The 15,119-nt window shown below is 39.5% G+C and overlaps 1 protein-coding gene across 2 annotated transcripts in view; it reads right to left on the reverse strand.

Moving 5' to 3' along the window:
• Positions 1 to 5,492: 5,492 nt before the first annotated feature.
• Positions 5,493 to 15,119, reverse strand: part of NAA15 (N-alpha-acetyltransferase 15, NatA auxiliary subunit) — a 40,228-nt gene continuing 30,601 nt past the window's right edge. The window contains exons 15-20 of one of the 2 annotated variants that reach the window (XM_065062025.1): positions 14,213 to 14,418; positions 11,990 to 12,098; positions 11,354 to 11,452; positions 10,470 to 10,613; positions 9,290 to 9,387; positions 5,493 to 6,942 (exon numbers count right to left, since the gene is read on the reverse strand). In XM_065062025.1, the coding sequence (XP_064918097.1) occupies positions 6,742 to 6,942; positions 9,290 to 9,387; positions 10,470 to 10,613; positions 11,354 to 11,452; positions 11,990 to 12,098; positions 14,213 to 14,418 (857 nt within the window). In that variant the 3' untranslated portion in view covers positions 5,493 to 6,741. The remainder of the gene's footprint in view (positions 6,943 to 9,289; positions 9,388 to 10,469; positions 10,614 to 11,353; positions 11,453 to 11,989; positions 12,099 to 14,212; positions 14,419 to 15,119) is intronic. The other variant, XM_065062026.1, reaches the window with a different exon arrangement.

The following is a 15,119-nucleotide window of genomic DNA, read 5'->3' on the forward strand; positions in this document are numbered from 1 at the left end:
TATAAAAATATTTCTAGATGAAAAAGAACGCTGAAAGAAGAGTTAGCAGATAATTAATAAAGCAGTTTAACATATTATGAGGAGTGCTTGGTTTTAAGTTTTGTATATTCATGGTAAAATCATACAAAGTCTATCCAGTGAAACAGCTGTTCCTGCTCCCTGGAACTGGTACGATACCTCTGTGGAGCTCTTAGAAGAATGAAGCGATGGCTCTTGGTTTTGAGAAGTTCAAGAGAAAATGCCAGACACTGCAAGGTCCTGGAAAAGCTCTCCCAGGCCCACAGTGTGCACGCACTTACCATGGAAGGGCCAGTCTTGCTGTGTGAACCACCAAACAGCCCCATCTTTGCTCTCCTTTTATTTTTCCCTAAGTAAAGAGCATTTACACATCCCTTACGTTAGCTGCAGAGAGGTTTTGTCTTCCTGCTGCTGTGTGTGAGACCTTCCAAGTGGTTTCCAGAAGCGCAACGACAAGGTGGGGAGATCCTTCATACCTGATGGAACGGAGAGGTACGGGTGAAAAGTCAGTCCTGACAGATTTCTGCAAACAAAATGATGTATGAACTACCAGGCTACCTTGGCTCCTCATAAACCTCTCGTGCTTTAAGCCCTCTCGTAGGCTATCCCGAGGTGCTCTTCGCAGGAAAGGAAGGGTTGAATTTGAAAGAAGTTCAAGGCAGGCAGCGACCCAGTGCGAACACCCTTCCCCTCTCACAAAAGAAAAATGAGATTAATGGGGAGAAGGGATGCTATTTTCTAGTAGGGTACTATCTGTGCAGAGCAACCCTTACAGCAACAAGCTTCCGTCTCACGTCTAAAGGGGTGAATTTCACGATATTGCTGCAATCACTTCAGTATCTCAACCCCACCCCAGGTACCTTAACAAAGTACAGAACCTGCAAATTGCCAGAGCCCTTTGTGCTCGCTGTAGACAGTGTTAATCAGAACTGATATTCACTACTCACGGTAGTTACAAACAGTTTTTTCCAGGTAATCTTAACTGCTAAGGTCACAAACACACTGCAGGTGCTGTGCCAGCTGCTAGCTTGTTCTTCTGCTCCAGTTTGTCTGTGTTACCATATTATTTTGTCTGCTGAGCAATTAGAACCACAAGTCACCCAGGGAGGCCTGGTCAGGAAAGCTTCATGGGTGGGGAACGGAAGGCTACTGAGATTTTGGTTTTTTCCTCCTCAAACCAGATTTGAGGCAAGGAGAACACACAATCTTCATTCAGCTGGCCTCTCAAACCCCGTTTTTATTCAATCCATCAGTAAGAGCGTTTTCCAAATCCCCATCTCAGGTCTTCGTAGCCTGAAAGAGCAAAAGACCTTTTTATACGTATGTACAACTAGCTTGCAAGGGTAGAACAGAGAACTCCCTGCCAACACGGTTCCTTCCCAGCCTGACTCCAAAGGGAGCCACGGCTTTTCCCTACTGATCGTTCTCCCTTTTGCCAGACCCCCACCCCAATTTACAGCCCATCGGTGCGGAAGGAGATGATCAGGAATTGAGTGAACTAGTCGAGGGATTGTTTATTACGAAGCTGTTAGGCATCTGAGGAGGACGCTGAACCCTACAAGGAAACACTAGTACTCATTTACAAACAGAACTCAGCATTTTTATTCATGGATTGACTTCCTGCCAGTTTTGATATTTGCTACCACCAGAGAAGAGCGTAAAAACACAGTACAACATTGTTAACCAGTTAGGAAGGCTGGAAGGGAAAGCAAATCCCAGTACAATTGCAAGTAACTTGGTGGAGTTAATAATTCAGACTTTTGAACGGATCCGCAATGAAGCAATAAATATGCCGCTGCACTGAACCAACAACAGGACTTTCACTAAGTTTGTGGTTTATTGCATTACAGTTTAAAACTAAACATCACCCAGCATCATATAGCTCTTCAACCAGGTAAGTGACACTTTTTCATGTTATATGCTAAATGGCTAAAATTATGCAGTAGCTGAACTAGACTAGGACTAGTAGAGGTAGATATTGAATGGGCAGTGCCAGGCAGAAATAAAATGTCTTTAAAGTACTTTTTGCCTTTTGTTATGAACAGTTAGCAGATGTGACATTTTCAATTAAAACAACAAACACCTTAGGAAAGCTATTCTAAGATGCTTTGGATTTTCTAGTAATATTTCTCTTGCAATATTCTTACAAACCCTTATGATATGGTCCTTTGTAAACTGGACAGTCTTTGCCCTCCAAGTTTTCTGCCCTGATTTACTTAAGACCAACATACAAAGCTAGAATCTTTGTGAACATACTACTATTTGCTTGTACCAATCAAAGTAATACACATTTACAGCTTCCTTGGCACAGGAAGACTGCATTTATAGTATTTACAGCTTCAGTAACCTTTCTAGTAATAAAAAAGCTATTTTATACTTAATCTAAAACAGAATTTCTATTATGCCACCTTCTTATAACTCACTTCAGTCTCCTTTTGCCAAGCTGCTGTACCAATTGCTCCTTGCCATTCTCACCGCTGGCTCTATGCTCTTGGGAAGAGTCTCTGCCCAAGACAAGCATTAAAACTGGTGTTTGTAGACTGCAGCTTGAATTTCCAGAAAATATAATCATGACGACATGACCATGAGTTTTGTCAAAGCGTACGCCCTTTGCTCCTTACAACATCCAAGAACAGTTCATTACTTGAACACTCCTGGAGACAAGAGCAACCATTCTCCTCCATCTGTAACAGCTTTCATTAATGAACTTACAGACTGCTCGGTTCCTTACTGCTATTACTAATCATACTACATTTGCATTGTTTTCCTCCGCAGAATCCCGGAGCAGTATGTTACCAGACAAGCATAACTCTTACTTCCACTTAGTTTGAGTTGGTTTACACTATCGCTTAGGTAGGAACCACATTTTTAGAGCAAACTTTATTAGGGGGAAAGACGGGGAAACATTTCAAAGCCAGCTAGCGACCCAGTACAGAACACTTAAAAAACATTTAAAGCAATCGTGAAAATAAAAAAAGGAAAAATAAAACTATTTTAATTCAGGTATATTGAGCTGGATTAGTCTGTCAAGTGTTTTTGTTATGTTAGTGGCACACGTTCAAAGCACAGCTGTGGCGTATGGGATGCTAGCACTGCAGGAACGATGGCACTGCTGCCCAAGCCCTCAAAGGCATCGCATTGGACAAAGATCTTGAGTTTTTTATGTGAACTTGCTCATGTGATGGTATCTGCACCTCTGGTTTCTCAGCCTGATCTCACCCTACTCTCATCAGTCTGTTCTTTCTATAAAGACAGATCTATTTAGCTGAAAAATAAGGTGTTACACTGACTTCCAGGGTCTACTGTACAGCTGGAGCACCTCCAGACCTGGAAAAGCAAACGAATGCAAACACTAAAGGAAGCTGTAACAGGCTAATTAAACACACCTCACCCGGCCCTAGAGAGCTCTCTGGGAAACTTGGAATGTTTTCCCTACGCTAGGAGAAAAACTTGGTGACAAACTCCAATCTGTGTTCTGGCTGACACACCACGCATCAGGGCACGATTCCTCCCCTATGAACATGGAAGCATTGACCTCTACTGGAAAAAACCCAACACAATAACTGCAGAAGAATATAGAAGCTTTTAAGGCATTTAAGATGCAAAGAAATAAAGAGAGTTACTGAATAGATTATTCTGAGACCATTTTACCTGTTTATTCACACGTGTGAATGCTCTGGTTTCCAAATGGAAAAGGCGAGTACCTCACCTACCGTCTTGGGCCAGCCCACCACGTTTGGTTACTTGCAATTTAAGTCCACTTCTGACTCTGGCTTTAGCTTTATGCAATGTGCATTTGCACCATCTACACTATCTAGGGAAAAACTGGTTGAACATTTCTTCCCAGGAAAGATCCATGGCATATGTCATCACCAGTGGCTCCACCGATGGTGAAAACATCTTTCTCGGGTGAAAAATCATGAAGAATTGCACCAAATCATGTCACCAGTAAGCTGATGTTCTGGGTCACTCAGCCCATGACTGCAATCCCTCCTCACCTGCTTTGGCAGCCGACCACCAGCCATTGCAATTTGGGGTCTCGGCACGCAAAGGAGTTTCCCCTGCAGCACGGCGCTCCGTGCCACCGCTTCACCAGACCCATTGCATTGGACTGGAACTTCATTTCCAGCTCTTGAAAACTCCTCCTCAGATGTCAGCATTGCATCTAACAGGAGAGGTGCCAAGATGAAAGAATAACAATTCCTTTGCTGATCGAAGAACCTTCTTCTTCAGGTAAAGTCTTGACTTTCATTTCATTTCCTGGGATTGAAGTCTTCTGAAAGGGGATGAGGAACTGCTTTAATCCAAAAGCAACATCTCTGAAGCACTGTGGATGCCTTTCAGCAAAGTTACAATGAAGTGTCTTTGGGGAAATCACAACAGATGTGTAGACAGAGGCTTCTGGAAGGCCCACAGAAATATTCTTTCCCACTTGCATAATGGAAGATAACAAGTGACTTCTTGCTTTTTGTTCATCTATTTCAACACAAAAACAGGCAGTGAAAAAGGAAATAATCCCATTTACAGGAAGCACCCAAAACCAGAATTTGGGGGAAAAAAAATTGCTTGACGCAATTCACAATCTGTTAAAAAGAGTGAGCGCTCATCTGCCTCCAGCTAAGCATCAGAAGCCAAGGAAACGGCAGCAATACTCAGGGGCAAGGCCAAAAGCTCATAGCTCGTGTAGGCAAAGTTGAAACATCTTCAGTGGTTGCAGAAGACATGCAGTCCAAGTATCTCAGGCTGCAGAAAAGACTGAGATCTAGACATAAATACCAGAGTCAATTAAAGGCTCTATAGGTATTCTAGTCCCTAAAAGCCCAGCAGATTAAATATACAAATATAGCAACACAACTTACATTTCCGACATGAACTACACCGCAAACATACACAAGGATAGCTCAACCATGAAAAATAAAGTGGTGCTGAATACACGAGAAACAAAAACCTGTTCATCTGACAGTTAGAAAACTACAAACCCTGATAATTCTTCCTGGATTTCCTAACTGTATGTGTCAATCACTGAATTCCATGACGTGGAAGAGGAAGGCTGTGTATCCACACGACAGATACTCTGGAACTGAACTCCTGCAGCAAAGAAGGCACTCACTTTATAAGCTGTAGTTTATTTTCTGCTCTGTTTTATATGATGAGCCTATTAAAAAAACACATTTGTGCACTTATCTATATTATTAACACAGTAGACTTGTAGACTGAAGCTTGACTTGGAAAATAAAGTTCAACATAACATTGGTGGAACTGAAAAGCCAAGTAGTAAAGCATTCTGTGTTATAGGACTTCCCAGACATTCAGTATTTACATACAAAGCATTTGCACTTTATACTCAACCACCACCCATCAGCAGTGACATTATTAGCGCAACCGGACAACACAGTAAGCCAACCCTGAGCTGTACTCTAATGAACCCATTCATTTTCAAAGTACAACAGAGATTGGTTTCAATATTCACACAATTGTTTTTCAAAACGTTTTATTGCATTATATTTGGTACCTTATGTTTGACAAAGGAAATTACATCTGTAACTGCAGGAATAAGAAGCTGGTCTGTTATTGAAAAAAAATCTTGGGCCCCTTAAAAGTTACAAAGTCTTGGGCTTGCCTGAAACAACTGAGCAAGAAATATATTCTTAGAAATGTAGGGCTTCAAGTATTACAAACCTGTGACACTGTGGAAAAGTTCCAGAGGTATCTAAACTGCAGCACTTTTTATTTTCTGCATAACGTGAACAAGGCCTGCTGAGGTTTTAAACTATTAGTCTCTTGATCAGTCAAAATGGTAGTCAGGAGTTCTCCTCTTTGCAACTTCAAGTCATAGTATGTTCTCATTTTGTTTTCACTCTACGTGAAAAATGCATGCTATCTTTCTAATTAGTTGGTGCCACATCACAGTGCATAATTTTATTTGGTTCTTGCATTACAGTTTTAAAGAGTTTGGCCAACCTGCGCGGATAGGTTTATCTCAAGAACAGCAACGTTGATTCTCCCCACCCCACCCCCCAAGTTTAATTCAAAGAGAGAGCGAGTTCTAACTGGTTCCTTCCGTTAAAAACTGTGGTGCAAGAACACCAAACTGATCGTGTACAGTGAGTTTCAGAGACACAACAAGCTTATTGAACACACTATGTTTCTTAATTCTGCTTGATATCCGTATGTCCCAGCATCCGCAACATCACGCGTATGCTGCGGGTTTCTCTGCATATTCTGATTCACATTGCATACTTCCTATGGACAGAGTCATCCCTGCATCAAAATCAGTCAGATGCTAAAGCCCCATCAACTCTTTGTGCTCAGTGAAAGAATCCAGTGCTAAAACAGCATTTTTGCTGTCTGAGATAACAGTAATCTCACAAGACAAATTTAAAGTAATATTTCTGCCACACACCTGCTCTGAGGGCTATACGCCTCCAGATTTTATATAAATTAGTTTAAAAACATGGGTAGGTAGGTAAGGAGAAAGGTTTTTTCTTCTTCAATTTTAGCAGCTTTTAATTTTTAAGAAACCGAACAACCTATATTCAGTAATATGTTAGATATTTTATATATATATTTTGTCAGCAGGATAAAAAAAAAAATGTAAAACTATTTGAAGGCAACATTTTTTTTTCCTTCCGTTCTCTGCAAGTTAGAACAATTCAGCAGGTGCGTGACAAAAATATTATACACCAGATACGGTCCAATGTCATTTTTTTCCAATAAAGTTGTTCATATTTCATTGGCCAGTTCTTCAGGTTCTGCAGAACTATCTCCATTAACTGTGATCTTCATATCGTCTTCATATCCAGGGGGCATGAAAGCCAAAGCATAAGGGAAAAGCTTATGACAATTTGCTCTGTACGTTTCAGATGCTTCTTTACAGTCTCCAAGGCTACCGTCACATAAAGCTTCCAATACCTCCATACAAGTCTAATTAAAGAGAAAAATAAAGAGGTGTTATGGCTTCTTAAACACTGATCTGAGCACTCACAAACCAGAAATACGACACTACAAAGAAAACAAACTCCAAGTATTGTCTTCAGGTTTCTATCAATATCAAATGACTTTTTTCTTACTAGACAGAATATGAAATACCAGCATAGTCTGATTTGAAACGATGCAGTTTGAAGAGAGTTAAAAACCAGTCAGAAGTTTTGACTGAAGATGCAAATACTGATTTGCCACTTGTTTCTTATTTTCGTAAAAAAACAAATTATCAGGCTTACTTGCAACTAAATATGTTTTTTGGGTTTGTGGTTCATCATCCCTTGTCCCCCCAGCCTTGGGACACACTGAATATTTCAGCAGCACATAACATGCATTTGAACATTAGTGTTCACAAATAAAAACAATGAATCCAGAATATATGCTATGATTTCTTAATAATGTTTTTTGTGAACATGCTTTCAGATAGAATTGGAAGAACTGCGGAATGTAATTAAAATGTAAAAATAGCATCAGCTGAATAACCATAATTAGGTGTGATAACATTTCTGGTAGGAAAAAAGTATCATTTTTACATTTAAGGATATGTGACTTACTGGTGTGTCTAAGTAGAGAATTGAACCAAATTACTCAGATATTATCACATCCTTCGGGTATATCTGCAGTTTCATATCCTTTTTTCCCCCCCCCCCATGATTTAGAAGAGAAAAAGGAGATTTCCTGGTTTTTTTGTTTTTCAACTTGCACTCCAAACATGAGAAATCCACCCACTAAGCTTCGCTAAAGGCCAGAAGCATTTAACAGCCTTCCACGTTGGATATGCCAGTATTGGCACAGTAAGCGAGCCTTTTTCCACTCTTCTGACATTTACTTTGGCTTTTATTTATTCTGTGTATTGAGATTAACTACCCTGTCCTCCTGCTATGGGGTTATGAAGTTCTCTTCAACAACCCTTTTCCCCCACATTAGCTCTTTATGACACTGGCATCCACAGAAGGTCAAATATATGTAGATTTATGCCTGCAATGTGCCCTGAGGCAGCTGGTCTCTACTAAAAATGTAATGATAAATTTCATCTCTTTGCACATGAGAATGCCTTTCAACAAATGCCCAGACTCCTTCAGATTCTCATCTTTCTAGGGCACTTTCAATTTCCCACCTAAAAGTTCAGCAGAACTCCAACTCTTACTTTATATTGGCACCGAGAAAGCTGAAATTGAACTTTTTCAGTTTTATCGCAATGCTTCATATGTGATTTTTATACACTGCCGAGTCAGCAAACGCTTCTTGCAGTCCTACCAAGACAAGACTTCTCTAAAACAACTACATATTTTTGGTTAAATTTTAATCTTTCCCCAGTCCAATGCCCAGAATCCCCCACTCTCAAGCAAAAAAATGCAGCTAACAAGGTAAAAAGAATGTTGTTGAGGGCAATTTAATTTTTGTTTTCTAAATCCATTGATAACCTATCTTAAGCCCTTTGAGACTGTTCAAACAGTAAAAAAGTTTATAAAAAATACTAAATATATAAAAGACATGACTTTGTGTCCCATAAGCAGATCTGCTAGAGAAACAATCTGAGTATTTAACATCCTAAGCAAGTTCATAAATCATGGTAAATTGTCTTTTGTTGTCTCTTTTTCCACCTCTGTTTTGACCAAAAATTCTACTGTGAACTTAAATCCTTTCCAATTAAAGTTCTGTTGAACTCAGTATATTTCCAAAGGGGTGTTTTTCGGAAAATACCCATTTTTGCCCACAAAAAAATAATTTTACCAAAAGGTTCACTAATTCTACTTGCAATAGATCCAAAAAATCCTTGAATGCCCAGACATAAAGAGAACAATAAAGAAATAAAGTGCCAGGGGAACTAAGAGAAACAAAACGTCCTGAAGCTTGCACAGTCTGCCAAGAAATCTCTCTAATACTTAATTAAACATGCTGGACACTCTTACAGTGATGCCAGAGGAAACTGTTTGACTGGGACACAGAAATAGTTCTAAATAGACTAAAGAAAAAAAAGGATGCTTTATTTCTGCTCTACTTTGCCAGGTAAGGTTCTGACAGTGTGCAGTCACAGGAAGAACTATCCATGTTTATTCATTAGTTATTTAAGTACATACGAAGGCCAAAAGGTGCATTTGCACCTTTTATTAAAACTAAGATAAGTTACACAGATTGCAGGGGGATGGATATGGAAAGCCCTGGGATAACCTGAGCCACTCTTAAGTCCAGGCACAGCAATCATTTCAGCTTCCTTTTAACTCCATAATTTTCATAAAGCTTCCACAGATACAGCAGTTGTTGGTTACAATTTGTAAATGTGTGTTACCTGAAGATTTCTGTTAATGAGGGATTCATCCAGGGTCATTGCCAGCTCCACTGCTCTTTTCTGACTGGAAGGATCTAAATAGTACATCATTTTGGCAGCTACAGAAGAAAAAATAAGCTTCATCACCCAGTGGATGACTAAAAACATCTTCTATACAAACATCAAACAGAGATAATATGACTAAGAGGGGATACCGAACTCTATAGGTCGTAGTTCAAAATGCAGTGAAGGTAACAAATCAGACCTGCTGATACACCACAGGTCCCTCCAGCACCACCACTCACATCTCCACACAGAGGAGATGTGCACACAGGGCTCTTGTTGTCACATGCTGACAGGGCACAGCTCCAAGTCCCACAGCACAAATGCAGCTGAAGGGGCTGGATGCCAGAAAAGACGTGGAGAACAAACGCTGCTTTTTGTGGCCAGGTGTGAGCCCAGCCGGAGCCGCGGCAGGAACGCCACTCCCCGGGGTGCTTTACGTCCCGTTCCCCTCATGGTGCTGTGATGCCCACTGCAACACATGGTCACTAGTGACAGACAGGCTTTTGTGACAGGTAACCAGAACCAAAGCTCCTCTTGTTAGGTGTACCAATAGCTCTGGGTGTTACCTGGCTTGCTGAGCACGCATTTCTCTTGGCAGTCAGCCTCTTCAAATACACATCACAAAAAAAAACCAACACTTTGCAACTCAGAAATACTACTTCACATACTACACAGCTTATATGAACTGCTTCACAGATGCATTAAATACAGTTAGTCTTATGATACATTCATAGAATAGAATCACAGAATAGTCTGGGTTGGAAAGGTCCTTGAAAGCTCATCTAAGTACAATTCCCCTGCAATGAGCAGGGACATCTGCAACTAGATCAGGTTGCTCAGTGCCCCGTCCAGCCTGGCCTTGGAAGCACACAGCATGCATCAGAAATGACAACAGGGCTGAGAGGTCCAAAAATGGGTATTTTAGCAGCACACAGAAAAAAATATAGAAAACCACAGATAACCTGGTGGTCATGCTGTCACACCACCACAAAATGAGAAAAGAAAAGCATTCCTGATGGGAAGAGTGACGATTTTTTTATTTTGTAAACATCACTGGTGCTGATACTGAGATGCCCCTGCTAGATAAGCACAGAAAATACAGAAGCATGGAAGAAAAAGCATAATGGCAAAATACCTGATAACCTATGTGGTAGTGAGTCATAGTTCTTTTTAAGGAAAGCTTCATTGAAGTTCTTTGGATTAGTTGCTCCAAAAAGCCGATTCATTTCTTGGTTTAACACTGTTCTAACCGCATCAGGCAAATCCTTACTTTCAGATACTATTGAATTGGAAAAAAAAAAGAAGTTAACAGAAGTGAGTACAGGTAATCACAGTAAAATCTATTTTATGCATTTATTTTAATGTTTGTCATATTTACATTATTAATATAATAGAACATACCCAAAACCTCGAAGAAACATGCATGAAATTCAAAAAGGTAAATAACTGGATGTGGTTGGAAAAAGCTTAACTGTGGCGGTTTTCTGATGCTTAGAAAAAGCTGAAGCCTCTATTCCAATACAATCTCCCCCTTACTAATTAAAATATATTAGGCTCAAAGATTCAGATCAGAGAAGTCTGTTCTTAAACATATGTAGTCTGTAGCCACCAGCAGGAAGGGTGACCTTCGGGGCAAGGAAAAGGAGAGAATCCTTCCAACCTTCTGAAAAAAAGGACGTAATTCTAAGCCTTCTCCTCACACACACTGACACAGACTGCCAATAGAAAAGCCAGATTCTTCACTCTGCAGTTTTCATTTCTTGACTCTTTCAGGGGTTCAACGTACGACTCACAGTCTTAAAAAGACTGACTAATACTTGTTGGAACAACTACGAAATCCAGCTGCAGTCATAGTAAACATATTTAATTTTAGCATGAATCAGTTGTTTAAAAGCTTTCTAATACATGTATTAAATATTTGTAATTAATTATAGTAACAGTCTGTAAGCTAGCAATCAGTGACTGTATGCAGGTTAGGCATCATCTGGAAGCATGATGTCGTATCAAACAGATACATACCACTGCTGAAGAGATGAATCATACACTCATGAAGCCAAGGATGGCTAGAATCAATAGCAAAGGCTCTCTTCACAGACTGAAGCATCAGAAGGAACTTCTCTGGAAAAGAAAGCATTGGCAAATGGTCAAAAACCTGTGGCTGGAACTCACTGCATTAAGTTGCAGGAGTATTTAGTATTTGAAATTAAAATGATCAGAAGAAATGAAAGCTGAGTGTTCTGCAACAGTCGTTTTTTCTAACACACATTCTTAAATTCTTAAAGTATAACATTTAACTGATACAAGAATTCAAAAGTCATGTGTTTCAAGAGACTAGCTCTCATTAGCAACTGCACACTGCTTCTTTACAACATGCAGTTCTACCAGCTATAGACACAAATAACTAGGGCAAATGCAAGCTGGGAGAATTAACTGCAGCCTCACTGCTTATAGATTTAACCACAGCAAAGAAAGTGGATAATTGCCACATGGTCAAACTCTGGTTCTTCACAGACTGCTCACAGCTGGGGTGTTGGTCCAATGACAAGTTGTGTCTCAACATGGACTCTGCATATCTCATAAATAATTTTTGCTTAAATTCTAATATACCTCTTTATGAACTGCAAATTGCTTTACTTCATTAGTTTTCTCGCTCACCTTTTCGAAAATAAATCTCAAAGGCAAAAAGATGTGTCTCTATTTTGTTCTTCACTAAATTCTTCAGGGGTGTTAAAAATTTAATGGCTTCTTCCAAAGGTGCTTCAACCTACAGATTCAAGGAAGTAACACACAACTAAGTCACAAAGCTTAAACCTAATAACTCTACAACAAGAGAATTTACTATTTCTGAGTCACAGAGTTACTCTCATAAGACAGCGCATAAGATGCTTAGTACCTCTTATGTGACAAACTTTGAATCTTTCACTCAGTGTCTAAACACAGACGGCTAAGTCTCAAAAAACTGCTCTGTGATGGTTACAAATCACATCTTCCTAGATACAGAGATATTTTTGCCTTCTACCACACGTCAACAGCAAACACAACTGTAGCTGAACCTGCACTGTATGGGCTGCAGAGCTCTTCATGCCAATCTACACACACGGGCCCAACACGTTGGTCAACAACTACTTTATGCCCATGACAGTCTGTTCACAAGAGGTTCAGACGGGTTCCTGAGAGCTGCTGGGTCATGGCAATGCTCCCAGCCAAGATACTGACAGCAAGCCTGAAGTAACTGGGTACTGATGGCAGTGGCCGAGTCTCAGCTGCGTAATCCAGTCAATGGACAGCTTTAACACAAATTAATTCTGTACCAAAGTTCTTTACAGACAGATCTCTTGCATCTGGAGGCTAGGGATAACTCAAACAAGAACTGTTGTCCTTCATGCTAATGGGTTTATGAACATAAGCTACTAAGAATGAGATACAAAACCTGTCTGCCAATAACAACTTAGTAATTTTGAAGCAATACACTTCATTGCAAATAACCGAGTTGAAGGCAACAATGGACACCTTAGGAAGTTCCTGCTAAGCACATACTACAACAGTTTCAAATAAAAAAATGCATCATTTATACATGCTGTTGTGAGTTTGCATACATCAGTGATAACTGTCCACTTAAACTATTTGGAACCTATAATGAAACAGATTTGAAAGCTAAGCCTTTAACGCCAAAGCTACGTATCTACCAAAGAAGTCTAGGGGCAACCGTCTGGGGAAAAGCATTTGCAAGTGACCAATTATTTCAGAAATGGTCTTCTGGCAGTGAGAGCCAACTGAATTTGAAGTGTCTACATCATGATTCTGACATTAAATCTGAAATATAATTAGGGAAGATTTGCCAAAGGAATGCATTATACAGCCACAACCATGTGCTATAATCTTAGGGACTGCCTGGATTTTCCTGGGATACGCCATCACGTCCTTCTACTCCAGAACTCAATTTCAACATATGCCATTGAGACCATTTAAATCTTAACTGGCACTGCAATTTAGAGTGCTGCTTCTTCCAAGGGGTGAGCTAAACAATGGGAATACCAACAATATTCTTAAATGACTACTCAAGTTTTTAAAGTCTCTTGCTTCCTGGCTACAAAATGAAGTTCAGTCTCAGCTTTCAAACATCATCCCATCAACAGCCAATATTATTCATTATACATGCAATGTGAAAATACCAAATACCATATCTATCAGTACTTAGATACTATACTACTACAAATTAATTTTTCCAATCTATATATTTTTCATTTTATTTCCCCACATTTTTAAAATGTTTTCCTGCTCCTTACAGGTACAACTTTTAGCACAACAATAGTCTGCTGGGTCACCTCCCAGTGATATATCTCGACAGTTCTTAATCCAGATCTCAAAATCCATCTTAGTCTAGTCTACTGCTATTTCCAAACAGGTTCTTTATCTTTCCTGTCCCACCCCATTCAAAACAAATGCAAACAAATGCTGTTAAAGCATTCAATGCCTCCTCTTTCAAAGGTTGTCTATGCTGAGTAAACAAAAAGAAATACTACAGGACATAAAGAGTGAACGATAATCACCTTACATACAGAATAGAAAGACTTCCATCCGATCAACTAGAATTAGGGCATAATCAACAAGTTAGCGCAATACACACACGAAGATAATTCCACCTGTAGCAAATGTCTCTGACTTCAACCACTGCCTTTGAGAATCAGGCACAAAAGCTGTGATTTCAGCACATTACTGACAGCATATCCAACAAACTATCCCTAGAAAATAATTCTTTTAATAATACCACCTGTGAAGAGAAGCCATACAAAAAATAAACAAGTTATCTGAGTGGCTTTCAAGTCATATGTGTGCTCACTATAACTTTCATAGAAACTTCTATGAGTTTATTATTACATTTGTAAGCACCTTTGCCAGTTTCTCAGGGATAAGTTCTTCTTTCGGTCCTCCAATTTCTTCATCATCATCATCTTTCTTCTTTTTCTGATTCCTCTGTTGCTTCTCTTTCTCAGCATTCTTTTTCTCCTCCTCCAGCTGTGCTTTCTTTTGCGCTCTTCTCTGCTTATTTCGTAGCTTCTTTAGCTCCTTGTCAGACATATTTGCTGCACACACACAAAGGGCAAAAACAGACAGTGTTGATGTCTAATTTTAACAGCCTCAATCAGCTGCCAGATACCATAATCTTTTTTTAAACCGTATCTACTAATAATGCTGCCATTACGTTTGTAAAAGCTAATTTAATATAGACAGATTATTTTACAGCCTACGCTGCTGCTTCATTATTCAAAAAATTTCTCTGTAAAATCAGGGCAATATTAATTAGAACAAAAGTATCACATGCTGAAGGCAGGACAAAGTAATTGCTGCGTGACTTCACAAATCCAGTGCCAGGAGTAAAAGTGCACACCAATACACGCTGATTTCCTCCTTAGGTATTACACAAGTTATGTTTAATGTAGTAATTAAGTGGTCTAACAAAAATAAAGTGAAATAGTCACACTTTGGCACTGCCAGTTCCAGGTTTGCTTTTAATGCCTGACAGACAACTTGCATTCGATTCATATTCAGATTCTCTCCTCCCTCCAATTAAAGCATGGAAAATTCATTTAAAACACAACAGAAAGTGCCTACATGAAATTCTTTTACAATTCTACTTGTCTTAATTTAAACCTGAAGCCACACAAATGAACTGAGATAAGAAACCTTAAAATTTGACATTCCCATTGAAGGATTCAACAGCCTCTATTTATACCATTTGAGTTGCCTCAAGCCACAATCATTTAAGTTGTTCTCCAATCACAAA

The sequence above is a fragment of the Columba livia genome, chromosome 4, assembly GCF_036013475.1.
Source record: "Columba livia isolate bColLiv1 breed racing homer chromosome 4, bColLiv1.pat.W.v2, whole genome shotgun sequence".
Taxonomy (NCBI): Eukaryota; Metazoa; Chordata; class Aves; order Columbiformes; family Columbidae; genus Columba; species Columba livia.